The sequence below is a fragment of the Clinocottus analis genome, unplaced genomic scaffold (assembly GCF_023055335.1).
Source record: "Clinocottus analis isolate CAN_PGR_092001 unplaced genomic scaffold, fCliAna1.0.p SCAF_19, whole genome shotgun sequence".
Lineage (NCBI taxonomy): Eukaryota > Metazoa > Chordata > Actinopteri > Perciformes > Cottidae > Clinocottus > Clinocottus analis.
The window spans coordinates 6,426,940-6,443,625 of NW_027175920.1; the positions used below are offsets into that span (position 1 = coordinate 6,426,940).

At 41.4% G+C, this 16,686-nt stretch overlaps 1 protein-coding gene and 1 long non-coding RNA gene across 3 annotated transcripts; one reads left to right on the forward strand and one right to left on the reverse strand.

The window, feature by feature from the left end:
• Positions 1 to 1,867: 1,867 nt before the first annotated feature.
• On the forward strand, positions 1,868 to 15,576 carry cpn1 (carboxypeptidase N, polypeptide 1). 2 transcript variants are annotated; one of them, XM_068583006.1, is made up of 10 exons: positions 1,868 to 2,008; positions 2,123 to 2,351; positions 4,458 to 4,654; positions 6,206 to 6,361; positions 9,848 to 10,024; positions 10,140 to 10,251; positions 12,068 to 12,207; positions 12,861 to 12,960; positions 14,853 to 14,971; positions 15,157 to 15,576. In XM_068583006.1, exons 1-10 carry the CDS (start codon positions 1,886 to 1,888, stop codon positions 15,265 to 15,267), a joined length of 1,464 nt encoding a protein of 487 aa, XP_068439107.1. In that variant the 5' UTR covers positions 1,868 to 1,885; the 3' UTR covers positions 15,268 to 15,576. The 2 variants fall into 2 exon arrangements, with proteins under 2 accessions (XP_068439107.1, XP_068439108.1); XM_068583007.1 differs by having other exon boundaries at positions 1,951 to 2,351.
• On the reverse strand, positions 2,091 to 13,920 carry LOC137789422 (uncharacterized). Its single transcript, XR_011077841.1, has 4 exons — positions 13,787 to 13,920; positions 10,051 to 10,280; positions 6,760 to 6,891; positions 2,091 to 2,388 (listed from the first exon to the last, which is right to left on the reverse strand). It is a non-coding gene; the product is annotated as an uncharacterized lncRNA (long non-coding RNA).
• Positions 15,577 to 16,686: the final 1,110 nt, after the last annotated feature.

Below are 16,686 nucleotides of genomic sequence, written 5' to 3' on the forward strand. Positions count from 1 at the left end.
ATAAGTTCTCAGGTTGTTTTCATTAAACTAACATGTGGTTGTTGTTTGTAATAAAAATGGGTTCTTTTCCATTTATATATTTAAAGACAAAGAGTTGCTGTTGGCCAAGTACTGACATCATATATCTTATTTCACAGGCTATAAATGGCTTGGCCATGTTAATCTACAAATAAAGATTTTTAATGGGCAAGAATACTGCCTGAAGAAAAATAATATTTCCCCTCTTATTTTTTCTTTGCATTTGGGAAAGACAAATCAGATTTATACACACATTAATTAAAACTTGTGGTTATGTACAGTACAAGTAACAACTAACTTTAATAAATATTAGTTTGATTCCCAATGACTGGACAACATACATTGTGATTCTATAGGTTTATTTATGCGATAATGGTTAAATAGGAAGGATGTTACCACCCTGCATCAGTCCATGGTTGCAGTACATTTTACATCCACCAGATGTCATTTCCTTACAATAAGCCACACAATTCCTGTGCATCTCATTTATGTAGGTTGAAAGTAAAATTCTTTGACCTGGACTTTATCCATAGTATTTGGATTCCAAGAGTCAAGCTGAACTCCTGAAATGTTTTCAACAGGGCCAGTGATAAGGATGTTGAGGGACATTTAGTTCTTGCTCAACAATCAGCTTTGATGTGGATCTTGCTGGGATTGTTTCATTGAACAGAGCGTGGTTGGCATGGCAGTGAGATATGAACGGGACTGGCGAGTGGAGCGGAGCCTTGAGGCTCACCAGAAGTAGAGAATGAAACAAGAAGAGAAACAATCACCAGCATGGACAATGAGGAAAGTACAAAGCAGTCCCGAATCACTTCAGCTTGTCATTCGGTATGGCGTTGATGGCCCATGATTTGTAGATATGAGAAGCACAGTTTCAGCTTAACATTCAGAGGAAAATAGCAGAGAAGCACATTTTCATGGAATGAAACCCTATCCTCCTTTTTTCCAGATTTCTCTCCATCCCTCTTGTTGTTCTCCTTCCTCTTGAGCCTTGTGTTACTCAACTCTCCATCTGTGACTCTTTCTCTTGCTTCACGTTTGCCCTTCCTTCTCTCTTTTGTTTCAAACTTCCACAAGAGGTTGCACAACATGCTGTGAGGAAAAAGCTCCTCTTTTCTCCAGCAGGTTTGATTGACAGCATACTCTGCAGTAAATGTGTGTGTGTGTGTGTGTGTGTGTGTGTGTGTGTGTGTGTGTTTGTGGGGGGTGCACGGGTCTTGGCATCAATCCATATATCTCAGAAGTTTAATTGCAGCATTTGGTCTTTCTTCCCTGGACCATCAGAGCATGTGTGTGTGTGTGTGTGTGTGTGTGTGTGTGTGTATGTGTGGAGAAAATGTGTCTTCAAGGAAACGGAGCAACAAAATAAAAAGTCCAAAGATTGCGAAAGAGCTCTCGCACTGATTCAGTGCAGGGACACGAGTGTGCACACACACGCACACACACACGTGCACACACACACACACGCACGTGCACACACACACACACACACACACACTGTTGACTTAAGAGTTAATGAATGGATGATTGAGGGGCTGCAGGGGTTGGGGAGAGCAGTGCCGTGGAAACAACCCCTCTTTCCCAGGAAGGGAGTATAGAACAAGAGTTAGAGACAAAGAATGGGAGAGAAAATGAGTGTCTCAGAGACAGAATGAAATTCACATTGTGTGTGCACAGAGCCGAGGGGGCTGCGGGGCAAACTACTTGAAGCAGAAGTACTCGAAGCGCCAATAAAGCAAGTAGCATGTACTTGATAAGCACCCAAAGGGAAAGAGAGAGGGAGAGAAGCAGCTGTTGGAGGAGGAGAGTGAGACAAAGAAGGAGCAGGGGGCTGTCCTTACTTGCTCTTCAGTGCGAGGACTCTATGTGGGAGGAGGCACAAGGAGAGAGAGAGAGAGAGAGAGAGAGAGAGAGAGAGAGAGAGAGAGAGAGAGAGAGAGAGAGCAGGAGAAAGAAGTGGACAAGAAAGCAGAACGCAGAATGTTTGGTGTGTAAGGAGATAAAAATACATCTGAAAGTGCTTCGCATATAGTTGCAGGAAGTCTCCTCTCACCTCTCCTCTTCTCCTGTGCTGCACAACTTTGGCTGAGGGACCATGCAGCAGGGGCGGACTCTTCCCTGGGTCGCTGCTCTCCTGCTGGGGCTGATGGGGCTCTTGGTGTGCGGATCAGAGTTCCAGCATCACCGCTACGAGGACATGGTGCGCGCCCTGTTTGCAGTACAGAGCGAATGCCCCTACATCACGCGCATTTACAGCATCGGGCGCAGCGTGGAAGGGCGCCACCTCTACGTGCTGGAGTTGAGTGATAACCCGGGCATCCATGAAGCATGTGAGTAACGCCTGCTGACAGCGCAGTGAGGATGAGCCTGCAATAAGATTAAAGATGTCTTAATGAGGGATTTCTTTATGTCAATCTACGCGACCAGACTAAAACAACTGCAAAGTATAGGGAATCACTCAAAATAACAAATATACAGCACGTTTATGGTTAATATAGTATTCAATTTTAATCAGAATGTAAAAATCTGTTTATATTAGTCAGAATATGACAGCAAGCTCACACTTAAATGCCTCAACGTTTGAAGCTGAGAAACAAGCATTATGCAATGTCCTGGGGGTACAGCCAATAGTTTATATTGATTATGGATTTCAAAAGCATAAGCTATTACAAGTCACTGGCTGCCTATTTGTTTTGGAGTGAGAACACAGCTGGCAGAAGACAGAGCAGTCTTTGAGGGCTATTTTTCTCCAAGAGATGAAACGCAAGCTTCCGACTTAGTTTTGTGAGTGAATTAATGTGACGAAGACGAGGACTTATCCCAAGATGCCTTCTTTGATAAACATCTGTGGCGATAAGCTTTGGAAAAGTCAAAGCAAAAAGGAAATGGCAAAAGTAAAAAGAAAAAGAATAGAAAAAGAAAGAGTCAACATCTGTCATTCATTTCAAATTTTGCCATCCATCCACCGGCAAAATCCGGGTTGTGATTCAAAGCTGAGCAGACGACACAGGAGTTGACTTTGAGTCAACAAGGCTTTAAGCTTTGCTAGTCGACCTAACCACTAAATTAGCTCTCCAGGTGTTTATTTTATTGTCTGCAAATTGAAAACCATAACCTCATCATCGTCAATGCATGTGTAGAAAACAGACTAAATGGTCCTACTCATAGGTGATTTAGAAGATTTGTCCGTTTTAAATGGCAGTTCTTTGAAAAAAACAACTCGATAACGGCAGGGGAATGCTTTTTTGGCCGCGACTGAGCTTGCATTTTTTTTCTTCTGCATTTGCACACGTAGGGGCTTCCTTCAGTAGAATAGAAGGATGTACGCCTGTTCTGTTGCGAGGTGACTGAGGGTGAAAAACAGGAACTGTGCACAAGACCTGAGGTCTTGTCTGGGTCAACCCCCTTGCTCCCTTTAGGAAGTTCATGTCTTTCGCATGCTGCTGAGTGTGTGCGTTTCTTGAAGCCGCACGCTAGCGCCAACACTGTTTTCTGAACCTGAGGCCAGTTGGCCCCGCGTTAAAGAAAAGGGGGTGAATTGCAGCGCCAAAGCTGCCATTTGGGTGCGTGAAGCAATTAGTGAAGGGTGTTCATACATTTGGAAGTACTCCTTCTCATGGGCAACACAAGTGCAAACTAAAACAGGAATGCAGTGTTATATGCGCCATGCTTTTTGTGTTAAATCATATAGATAGGGTACTAGCAGTGGCTTTGTGGAGCTGCAGAGTTTGGGGGTCCTTCGCTCTATCAACGCTGCAGCAGTGATTAATGGAGGGACCCCTGGGAGGAGGGAACCCTATACAGAGAGGGAGACTGTTTGGATAGGCGGCTCGCCCAATCAGTGACAAATACCCCGAGGAATGCCAGATGATCTTATCCAAATAATTCAATCAGTTGTAATCGGACTCACTCCCCAGAACTCACCTTTGTCAAAACCTTGCGAACTACCTTATCAAAAAATATTAATAATGTAAATACATTACGAGCACAACCTCCCTCTTGCAGAGGAAAAGTTGAATACGCGACAAAACACACCGCATCCTACCTCTATACAATACACAAAGGGTTGTGTTCCTACTGGGTCTGGTAGGACTATTCATGGTAGCCCTCAGTAGCGCCTCATATCGTTGGCATCCAAGTTGCATTGTGGGTAATGATGCTGTGTGATTTTGACAAGTAAAACAAATGCATAGAAGAATAAAGTGGGAAATGTAAATCCAGTAACATATAAACTCAAGTTACTCTCATACAGACTCATAGGTTGAAATACAAAACGTGAAAATGCCAGCCTACTTAATGAGACTTCCCTATTTTCCTGAGTGTTCATGTGTGTGTATGTTTGCGTGCATAATCAGGCATTTTAAATGTCACGCTCAGCAGCTCTGTGTGGCTTTTTGACCCTCATGGGCCCCTCCACCTCTCCACTTCCTCCCCAGTGGAGCCAGAGTTCAAGTACGTGGGCAACATGCACGGCAACGAAGTGCTCGGTCGTGAACTGCTCATTAAGTTCTCCCAGTTCATGTGCCAGGAGTATCGGGCCGGAAACCAGCGGATCATGAGGCTGATCCATGACACGCGCATCCACATCCTGCCCTCCATGAACCCAGACGGCTATGAAGTGGCTGCAGAACAGGTAACGTACACACTGACATACATGTGAGATCCTGGCTTCCACGTGCAAAAAAAAAAAAAATATATATATATATATATATATATATATATATATATATATATATATATACATTTTCTTCAGCAATCATTTGCACAGATTCCACATTTTTCCTTGATTTGGTTCTTGCCAGTGGGAATGTTCCCTCAGGAAAATGTAACACCTGCAAGTTAAATCACACCAGAGCACACATGTTATCTGTCTCCATCAGATAACATATATCTAAAAAGGTATGCAAGTGTTTATATCCACTGATGACATGCAATCAAGAGCCAGAAGCATTTATTTTATGAAATCTTGCACTGTTTGCTAATGTCTGTAATAATCCCATCGAGCAGCTCCCTGAGAAAGCCCCCACCCAGCTTTCGAGGTAATTACATGGGCAGTGAAACAACAGACACACATGCCCCCGCCTCGCCTTAACCCAAACACACACACACACACACACACACACACACACACACACATGTGCATGATCTCTTTGAGGCTAATTATATGTCCGGAGGAGACCAGTTACACCTGACCGTCCCTCTCTTTTCCACTCCGATGACACACAAACAAAGCACTATAATTTGTTGCATCAACAGATGTTTGTCAGCAGCAGCAGCATCTGGACAATGAGGCTACTTCATTTCATAGTGTTGTTTTTAGGTACAGATTGAGCAACACATTTTCTTTTGTTTGTGGCCATGGCATCAAGATTTAAGTCATACAGAGTCCATTCTGTTCTTTCAGTTGTCTCACAACAGATCGAAAAGTCTGCATGGAAACAAATCCAATTCTGGAACAAACGTTTTTTTTGGAATTGCACCAGATGTAAAAAAAAAAAATTAAAAAAAAAGATTAAAAAAAGGAAAAAGGCTACAGTATCTTTGTTTCATAGGCCGCAAAGAAGCTCTGTGAGGACGTCCAGTAAGTGCTAACGTCAGACTCAACATGCTCACAATGACATCGTCAAGCAAGTCAAATTTAGAATTTATATTACCATGTTCCCTACGGTTCAAATCAAGGAGTTCCCCATCATAGTTTTGCACGTTAACATGATAAGTAGCACTAAACAAATCGTACATTTTGGCCTGATGATGGCACAAGAGGAAATATATAGGGATCACTAAAGTCATGAATGTTTGCATCAAATTTCTTGACAATCCATCCAAGAGTCCTGTAATTTTGTTTCTACCACGCACTATCATAGCCTTTTATTGAATCTTCTCACGTTTAAGTAGTATTAACATCTTTTTATGGGAAGGATTGGATTGTGGAAAACAAGAAAAGTATTGTGAAATAAATGTTATATTCCTAAAAGAGGAAAAAAAAAACAGTTGGAAAACATTGTACTGTTGTTAGTGGAATACGCAAAGCAGTTTTCCTTTGCTGCTTCCAAGCAATATGAACTCATAGCTTGAAAGACCCAAGACGGCAAAACATAATTAAATCACTATGCTGGAAAACAACAAGGCAACCCAACTGTAGCTGCTGTTTGAGAGCCTTGCTATTTTGTCTGTGCTTGAACAGGGTCCAGAGTTTAACGGCTACCTGGTGGGTCGAGGGAACGCCAGAGAAATGGATCTGAACCGGAACTTTCCGGACCTGAACGCGCTTGTGTACTACTACGAGAAGACAAACGGGCTAAACCACCACCTGCCCCTGCCGGACAACTGGGAGCAACAGGTCAGCGCTACTGGGGACATATTTACCTGCACTGTGTCTTTATGCCTGTGCTTGTGTGTGCAAATACATGTATGTGCTTGTGTGGGAGAGAGGGACAGAGGAAGATGGATGAGTACATTTCTCATACTTGTGCCAGCGTTTGAATGAGCAAATGAGCAACTGTAACATAGCTGAGCTATCTTGGCTTTAACTTTGTTGACATGAACTATTTCATGAGATTTGGGCTGGATCCAACTCCAGCGCCAGTTGAGCTTTCACTAAATAATAAAAAAAAAACTGCTCATAAATTCAAACAGTAAGTAGACCCAGCAGATCGCTGCGTAAGCGGTCTGTTTCATGTGTATGTTTGTGTGCGCCTGTATGCCGTCTGGCCCGCTTGGATGGGTGTGTTTGCTTACCTTACTGTAAAACCTACGTATGGCTCCTCGCATAAATGGTGCTTTTCTTCCTCGGGGTCAGAAAGAGACCGCTCTCCTTTGTCTTTGCGAACATGAAACAGCTGGGCAAAATGGCAGCCTTGCTAGTTCCAACTGAGAATACAAAGTGGGACAAAAGCATGACTGAAAATATCTTTTAGATCCAAACTTGCAACCTTTAAACATAATATGAGTGTGCGCATTTCATTTATTCATATCCTGTTTGATGTAAATGTGGATTATTGGAGCGTAGGAGATGAATTCAAAGCTCAGAATAAGCTTCAAAACTTTAGAAGGATGCCAGCGGAAGATGACTGAATAAAGTTGGCAGACAGAAGTCCTCGAAAGTGCTTTCACTCTTGAAATCATAGCGACAATACAAGATGTGCGTATCTGTACCATACATGGAGAAGACCTTTAGTTCGAGCTAAACATTTTTGTAATTTCGCCACCGCCACGAGAATTTGAACCGACCTACTCTGCGGTCTCCTAGTGTAGCTGTTACCTGCTACCTTGAGCTACTGCGTGACTCTCTTACAAAGCTGTGATTGCACTCAGAAGCATCCGCTCAGTGTCTCCAGTCTGTATTTTTCTTGCTACGAGACCATTGAAACCCACCCATCAAGCTTTGTGCTAATATTTCTAACTTGGCAGAAACAGTCAGGTACTTTGCAATGTCCTGTCCATTATTCATTAAAAAAAACACACTGATAATAAACTGTCATTTATTTAAAAATGTGCAGATGTATTGCCCTTGTGCGTTGCTGCAGTAGAGACAACGTTCTGCTCTGGGTGACTTGTGCGTTTCAGTATGCGCTTGTTATTTCAGATCACTGCAGTGTAAAATATAGACAGAAGGGAGGGGTGAGATGTGTGCTGTCAAACTAATGCTAATAGTCTGCTGAAATGTATGTTTTTAAGGATTAAGGTCATATCCTTGGGGGTGTCTTGTCTGCTGCCTTCTTATCTCCAACAGACTCTACAAGATCTACTCTTCTGAAAGTTCTTCTTATTTAAACGTCTCTTTTTGTCTCTCCCGCTTGAAACCAGCAGGTGTTATGACAACTGAGTTATATAATGTCCGTGATAACGTAAAAAAAAAAAAACCTTCCTCTGAGGCATTAAAAGTAAAATAAGTGTGGCATTATTATGTTGGTGATGTTATTATTAAAATCAAAGTATGATTTTTACATTATAAATGAACATGCTGTAGCACACTTTATAGTGTAGTTAATATGACAAGAAATAGTAATAGGGAAGAAATTATAATGATAATGTGATGTTTTAACTTTACCTGGACGGTTTATGACATTTACAGACACCGATAGTACTTAGTCTAATAAAGATTTTTTTTTTTAAATTTTTAAATACAAAGTTTGTTCCCCGGCAAAGGACAGCTCCTGATTTAATTTGATTTTTTGTGATCCTATTTACTAGTTCCTGGGCTTCAAATGTATTAAGAAAACTAAAGCGCTGGTCCTCTCAGTCGCGAGCTGGCTGTCTCCCCACATGACTGCCTCTTGAAAGGCAAACACAAAAGAGGAACTGTGCCACTGTCACAGATACCTCATTCATGCTGCTCGGGATTACATCCTCACAGGCTGCATGAAGCAACAAGCCCCCTGTGCTCGCCTGCAGGCTCGACCATGCTACATTTTAATTAGCCAACTAACGAGTGAAGTTTCATCCAAAAGGAGTGAATTCCTTTTTTCATCAGCGAGTGAAACGGATTCACAAAATGATGCAAATTTAGACATCAGCTGCAAATCGATCATAAACTACCAGCTGACCTACACATGGAGTTATTTTAATTCTTGTGTTTAAAAAAAACCCGCCGACAATCGATAGGTGTGCGGAGAACATCGCTCTTACGGTGTGGAATCTAACCTTGTATGTCGTTGAACCTCTGAGTTATCCAGCATAAGTGTAAAAATGCATGGTAATCCCTCTGTCTACTCACTTTTGTAAACGTTAAAATATGATCATCAGTGTGTATGTGTGTGTGTGTGTGTGTGTGTGCGAGTGTGTGTTTGTCCTTCATATGTAACCCAACACCATGGTGACAGCTCTGACTTCAAGCACGCACAAGTGTATATAAAGATCCCCTCACAATAAACACCTGTCAGTCTTTAAAACAGGAGTCTGCACTTCAGGGCCAGTAGTCTCTGATTATTCTCCAGCTGACCCCGGCTGTGTTTATTGTCCCACATACCTTATTCAAGGAGAGGCAGTACTCCGTTTCTCCGCGCATGATGATATATGGCTCGGCGCGTGTGAGGATAGTTAACACTGACTGAGAAAATAAATGGCAGCTTGAAGTGGAATTTAAAGGTTTGAGGTGCGGGGAAGATGCCACAGATTGGTATTTCACAATAGTTTGCACATTGTAGATTTGAAATAACTGCTGTGTTTCCATCCTTGCAGCCCTAATGTTGCATCGTCTTGTAAACTCATCATTCTCCCTGCATACCAGTGTTGAAATCAGTAAAAGGAGGACCTTTTAAGAAATGCCAATCATTCCTGATTCATTTTCAGTCTGGATCAAATGAGATACACTGAAGCACTGGAGGGTAGGAAGGAGAAAGCACACTGCAGGGAAAGCTGAATGATCATTTCATGGAGGCTTGGGAAAAGCACAGATTAGCCTGGTGCTTGAAAAGGAAAAGGGCTGGGATCACAGAGAAAATATTTGCATATGGTAAAGCAGAGAAAACTAGGATTTGTCCAGATAACCAGCCAAGCAGAGACGCCAGGGGATCTGGGTGAAAGGAAAACCAGATGTCTTCAGTCCACTTATGTTGTTTATGAAAAGTCTGGGATGAAGATGACAATATACAGTAGGTCTAACCGGCACTAAGCGGGCATTTGATTGTTTAATCTAAGGATTATTGAAAAACTAACAATGTGTTGGACAGAATGAGAGTTAAACACCTGAGAAGGACAATGCAATGAGTGGTACATTCAATATGTCTCAGTGTGTGTTTATATCATTGTATAAAAAGGCCCATGTACCATGTCCATTGTCCTGTAAGTACATCAGCCCTAAAGGGGATATCTGTAAACTCCACAGGTTGAACCAGAGACTTTGGCGGTCATAAAATGGATGCAGAACTACAATTTTATCCTGTCAGCCAACCTCCACGGAGGAGCCGTGGTCGCCAACTACCCGTTCGACAAGTCGAGAGACGCTCGCATTCGAGGGAGGACCACGCACGCGGCCACTCCGGATGACAAAATCTTCAGAAAGGTGTGCTGCAGTTTAAAGATTCTTACCAGATGCTACATCCATCAAATCTCATCCCTGTCTGTTGTCTGTTGTGAATGATTGGGCACACGTGCAATTCGTGTGTGACGGATGACAGTTGGCGAGGACCTACTCGTACGCTCACAGCTGGATGCACAAAGGTTGGAACTGTGGGGACTTCTTCGATGAGGGTATCACCAACGGGGCCAGCTGGTACTCTCTGTCCAAAGGTGAGCAAAGCCTCTGGCTCCTGAGCGGCCTGAAGAGAAAAGCAACACACATTTAAAACGAAACTCCATGAAACACACGTTATTATGATCTGTAAAAGATACTCTTCAATTTTCATCCAGCATCATTAAGCACAATACCGACTTCACTCCCTCCACGTCCAAAAAACAGATTGTGCCGTGTGCTAAATGCAATGTGTTGGAGAGCGTCCGTTGTCACGAACGAGGGCGGGCGCTGGCGCAGACTTCAGCATGAATGACATGCCTCAAGCGGCTCGCGAGGCAATCTTTACCGGTGTCGTCACGACCGCTCTGACCGCTGTCTCCTCTTGCCTTCAGCCTGTTCACCTTCTCCACACCAACAGCTGCACCTGCGCTGACCCCTCAGTGTAGCTCATGTTTGTAAATGACACATGGCAGCAACAACCTGAGGGGCTGAGTGGAAATTAGTAGCGGGGGAGAGGAGGGTAGTCTCCTGAAGGGATGGTCTTTACAAAGAGCACATGTTAAGTTTGAAATAATACACTATTTGTGCACCTAGTTAGTCCTGATAAAGAAACCTTTTCATGCAGCAAGTAAACAAGTTGTTGAAATCCAGCACTGTAATATAATTTTAAGATATTGGGAGTGTTTTTGTAAGTTCATTGGACATTTTAATAAAGCTAGAGAGGGCTATGTTTTTCAATTTAAAAGTGGTTTAAAGTGAACCACAAGGTTTAGCCGCCCTCCTAACCCCAATTACATCCATACAGTCTCTTTCAGTCCTCGAATGGGAGGAAATATCGACGTTGAATCCACAACTTTAGTAACAAATTTGTATCTTTCTAACGCTTTTTGAACACGTCTCTGCCATTATAGTTAAAATACACTAATATCTATAAGTGGCACAACATGTGTTTTTTATCAATCCAACTAAGCCAATAGTGCTACAAGAGAATATACACTTTTAGTCCATTGACTGTATTTTTTAATGTAGTGTTATCTGGTATTGCCTATTGCTCTTAGAAAAAAAACTGTACGTCTTTTATGCACTATGAAAGCTGCCAAAAGAATCAGTTATTGGGGTTTGGTTTGTTATATGTCATTTACTGGCACTAGACGCCTACAGGCCATTAGGAGTTATACGAGCTCAGGCACTGGCAGTCCTCAGCCTCCCCCGTTTACTTTATGAGAATCATTTTGCCATAAAAATGCTTGGAAGCTACCGTACACCAAGTTCATCAAACTGCCCGGGCATTTATTACATTTCAGTCCAGTTAATCTGCAACTGCAACAATAACTATACCCACGTCTTTCATGTGTAAATCCTGGTCTGGACTTGCCTGGATCATTCCTTGGAATGTGAATCTGTTGAGCTTTTGGGTTGAGTCATGCAAGCTTTTGAATTTGATGAAAACGCCCATGGTGGCGTTGAGCAGGAGCATGTTATGTTTATTCAACTGGCTCCTTTTCCTCCAAGTGTTATGTCATGGTCTATGAAGTCAAATTTGAACATTGCCTCCAAATCTTCGCCTCAAGTTTTACAAAAGCAATTCTGTTGTTGGGTTTAATATCGGCTTATCTAAAATATGTTTAAGATCTGGTAAAACAGCAAAATGCAGTAGTTTGGAAGAATCTGTGTGACAATATGGAACACATATAGTATAAGCTCCAATGTCTCACTGATTAAAATATGTGGTTTGTAAATAATAAATCCCAAATTTGAATGTTTCTTTAGAGAGGCTAACTAAGGTTGCATGTAAACTGTCTATAAAACATTAAAATAAGGAAAGAGTCTTCTCTTGAAATCTGAAGTAAAGTCTTCTTCTGTGTATTTCAGGCATGCAGGACTTCAACTACTTGTACACTAACTGTTTTGAGATCACTTTGGAGCTGAGCTGTGATAAGTTTCCTCCCGCATCAGCACTGCCCAGAGAGTGGCTGGGCAACCGAGAAGCCCTGGTTTCATATGTTGAACAGGTCAGAACACAAACAATGTCAATATTTAACAAATTCCTTGTAATTTACAATGTAGTACACACAAATACGCAGACATACAGTTACACACAAAAACCCAACTACCAAAAGGTCATGAGTCCAATACTCTGGTTTCTTGTAAATATTGGTTGGATCAAGTGACTTTAAGTGAGCTGGTTGAAATTCAGCTTAATTTAAGAAAACTGACCCTCTTTTACCCTGTCAGGTATGAAAAGAGGCTTTCGTTTCAAGACAAATATCCTTTATCCAAGCTTGCCAGAGTACTGAGATAAAATGCAGAAATGCATTGCCACTAACAGTGTTTCTTGAGCCTCAAGGGATGGCTCAGAAATGCATACCGGTACCCTTTTTTCTGCAGCACTGATTATTAAACAGACTGAACTGAAAGGGGCTGTTTGGTCTTGTTTCCGTGTATGCATGTTGCAGACTACTAGGTTGTTAAATTGTACGGTTTTATAAAAGGTTGCATTTGACTGGGTATGACTTTAGTCAATTAAACACAAAACTATCTATTGTCACACATACCTGACTTGCTTATATATTAAAAAAAAAACATTTATGGCGTAAATCATAAAAAAAGAAAGTACCGTTAGACGTTGGCCAAATGAGATGAAAAAATGACTTGTGTTTTCCAGGTGCATCATGGGATAAAAGGCATGGTGTATGATGAAAACAACAACCCAATAGGCAACGCTGAGGTCTCTGTGGCTGGCGTCAACCACGATGTGACCAGTGGTGAGAAGGGGCTGCAGGGGCGTCAGGGAAACAGATGTGGATGTGTCATTTACCTGAGAGTGTTTTGCTCCTAATTGCACGGTTGAAGAAGTATGCATCAATGTGCGTGTGTGTGTGTGTGTGTGTGTGTGTGTGTGTGTGTGTGTGTGTGTGTGTGTGTGTGTAGTAGTAGATGATCTTCTAAAGCTGCATTATAATAGTGCAGTCCATCCATCCAAACATTGGGAAAGAACAAGCTGCAACATTGTGGTCAATTCTGGAAATGCATTTCTAAACTAGTGCTAACTGTATGCTCTCTATTTCTATTACTCTAAGGTATTTTATACTCCACTCCATTATAGGGAAATTGTATACGTTTTATTTATTTTTTTATTTGACAGGTATAGTTTCTAAAAGCTAAAATATTCTAAAAAAGAGCACATTCAAATGCATTATTAGACAGTGAATTGAACCAGGCCCACCTTGTTCGATTCCAACTTTCAAATGATGTTTTCATGTTAAAGTATTTTTAATATTTACCCAGTAGCGTCGCTCCAGCAGAGGCCATTTTCCTGAACAGTGGCTACTTTTACCCACATAAAGCAAATAACTTCACCTTATGATAACTGTTTCTACATGAGTGAAACAACAACACAAATGAACTTAATGAGCACATAACAATAACAAGCTAACGTGCATGGGGGTGCGAGCAATGCTGCTACTTTGTGCTGACTCACTGACCCCAACGATACACCTCATCACTCTACGAGCAACAGTCACTGAAACCTGCAGCTGAAGAGGCGAACAACTTCACTTTATTCAGCCATATCCATAGCGTATGTCTCACCTTTGTTGCTTTTGGGATCAAAAGTTGTGATGTCAACGCTGCGAGTTGCTACTTCAATGTTTGGATCGATTTTGACTTAATTCGAGTCGTCTGAGGATTTGCTCTTAACCTTCCTGAGTCCGGCGAAGAAGGACCAACTTTCCACGTGAGGACACGGTGTGTGTCTCCACCTCGTGGATGGAAAGCAGTACTGCACACGGCCCTAAAGACCGGCCTGTTATACAATCGACCACTACGGTTATGGGTTTCTTTGAACGAGAACATGTATAGAGGACTGCTTGATTGATTTTACAAAATGAAGACATAAATAGTTTATAAGTGGAATTAATACCTGTGAAAATAAAATAAATCAGTTACCTGAAAACATTTCAAATAACACGGATGGCACACATTTTCTGGATTTGATTGGATGGATTACTGAACTTGCCTACGGGGCATAAACCATCCAGGAAGAGACACAATGATAATACAAAGAGACCAAAACAACCACAAAGAGATTAAAAACCACGGCAAAAAGACACAAATGGACTCACCATGACTATGAAAGCAATGGCAAAACAACCATAGAGAGACACAAAATAGCTACACAGAGACACACAATTATTACACAAAGATTCAAAATGTCTACAAAGAGCAACAAAATAACTACAAAGAGATTCAAATCAACCACGATGCAAAACAAAATGACTACAAAGACACACAATGTCTACATAGAGCTACAAAATAACTACAAAGAGATACAAATCAACCACGATGCAAAACAAAATGACTACAAAGAGACACACAATGTCTACATAGAGCAACAAAATAACTACAAAGAGATACAAATCAACTAGAAAAGAAGAAAGAAAGAGGCTGAACAACTTGAAGTCTGTGTGTCCTGCTCCTAAGAGAGGGTGATGGGGCCTTGAGGATGTCCATGATCAGGGGCCTATCGTCTCACGATCAACATTGTTACTTTTACTTCAGAAAAAGAACTGAATGGCTCTTCGGACGCTGTGTAATTAAAGATTTTAAATCGACTCGTTGCATGTTTTCACATCCTTTCCCATGTGTGCTCCTCCAGGAGTGGATGGCGACTATTTCAGACTTCTGTTACCAGGCACCTACTCTGTGACAACATCCGCCACAGGTTACGTCCCCTCTACCAGCACTGTCACAGTGGGGCCCGCAGAGGCCATACAGGTGTGTTTCTATGTGTATGGTCAGGACATGTATGTGTGCATAAGAACGCAGGTAGTAAGTAGTATAAATATTCTATTCGAGACCCAGACTTAGCTTGTGATTCATATTTGTATATGTGTTTGTGTATTCTAAAATGTTCTCTGTCTTGATCCATCACACCTTGTTCTCAATCTCTTCCCTCACAGCTGGATTTTTACTTGAAAACGGCACCAAAACAAAACCTGAAAGTGAAGCCTCACATCGGTAAGAAGAACCTCTCATCTCCTAAGTCCCCTTTAAAACTCGGACCGAGATGAGACATGGACAATAGCACACAAACATATGTACACATATACTGAAAATACCACATAAAACTTACACTCACATACACATTGTGGAAATGAAAATGTATCATTATATATGTATGTAATTTTGCAGTTCAGTTTTGTAGTCCTTTGTATATCAAACCTTTGTGTTTTTGTTTGTTTTTGTGTGTGTGTCAGTTTTAAGGACATGTTGCAAACCTGGTGTATTTATGTAACAGTGTTGATTGGTATGAACACAACTATCCTGTATTTGTAAAGGATTTTTTGGATGTTGATTACCACAATTTGATGAAAATTGAAAAGTGAAAATAAAATGTTTTTGCTGTCATCATTTACTATCTTTGTGTGTTCCGTTTCTCCTTTAATTTGTAGTATTTAAGGCACTTGAATGAAGTACACAATGGTTTAGTGACTCACTATAACAAAAATGAAGATAATATTTCATTGTTCAATCCACCATGAAACAGACATAAAGAGACGAAAGAAAGTCTGACAAATAAAGTAGTGGGGCACAGTAAAACAAGTGTGCAGGGGATAATTTTAAGATCTCTTCCGATCCTCAGAACATCCTGCTCGGCTCCCTTGAAACATTTTACCAAAGTGCACCAGTAGATGTCCCTGCTACACAAGGACGCAAGCAAAGCAGGGTTGCCCCTGTCACTGAGTGTTCCTACTTTCAGAAAAAACAGTTCTGCTTCTGAAACCTTTCCTCTATTCAGTTAAACCTCCGTCATTTATTCGTTGTGGTTTCAGATCATTGAAATGGACATTTGATGATGTCACTTTGGGCTCTATTTGTTTTGTTTTATAGACTGTTACTTGTGAATATAATCATCAGATTCATTGATAATGAAAAAAAAAAGTTCATTGAATATTTGCAGTCTATAGTTCATTGACGTTGATAAATAAGCAACGTTTTTATCCATTGTGCATCATCACTACTGTCTGGTGAGTAACTGAATGTGCAGACCATATTTTCCTTAATCTGCTGAGCCGGTTCCATCATCCAAGGATGGAGGAAAACCAATAAGAATGCACTTTTTCCTAGTGTTGGAGTCAAAAAGCTTCCTCTAAGCAGATCCATGTGCACTGCTGAACATTGAATTATACAAACAGAACGAGACTGAGATCCTCAGCTCCCTGGAGGTGGCAGCAAACGTAGGAAAAAATGCAGATGATAACATAAATGGACACATATTTATCCTCATTGATTTGTTTTGATCTAATTTCAACATATGCTTTGCTCATGTGTCATTGACCAACACAACAATAGCCTCTCTCTGACGAACAGGAAAGAGGAAAAGCGCACTTCACAGGGCACATAGGAAATTTCTGACAGTGAGCTTCCCTGAAGACAAACATGGAGCCACACTAACGACAAACTGTGAAATTCTCATTCTGAAGATGAAG

Coding starts and splice junctions, on each gene's coding strand:
- cpn1 (XM_068583006.1), top strand. CDS start 1,886: ATGTGGGAGGAGGCACAAGGAGAGAGAGAGAGAGAGAGAGAGAGAGAG. Junction 4,655..6,205: donor ATGAAGTGGCTGCAGAACAG/GTAACGTACACA, acceptor GTGCTTGAACAG/GGTCCAGAGTTTAACGGCTA. Junction 12,961..14,852: donor CAACCACGATGTGACCAGTG/GTGAGAAGGGGC, acceptor GTGCTCCTCCAG/GAGTGGATGGCGACTATTTC.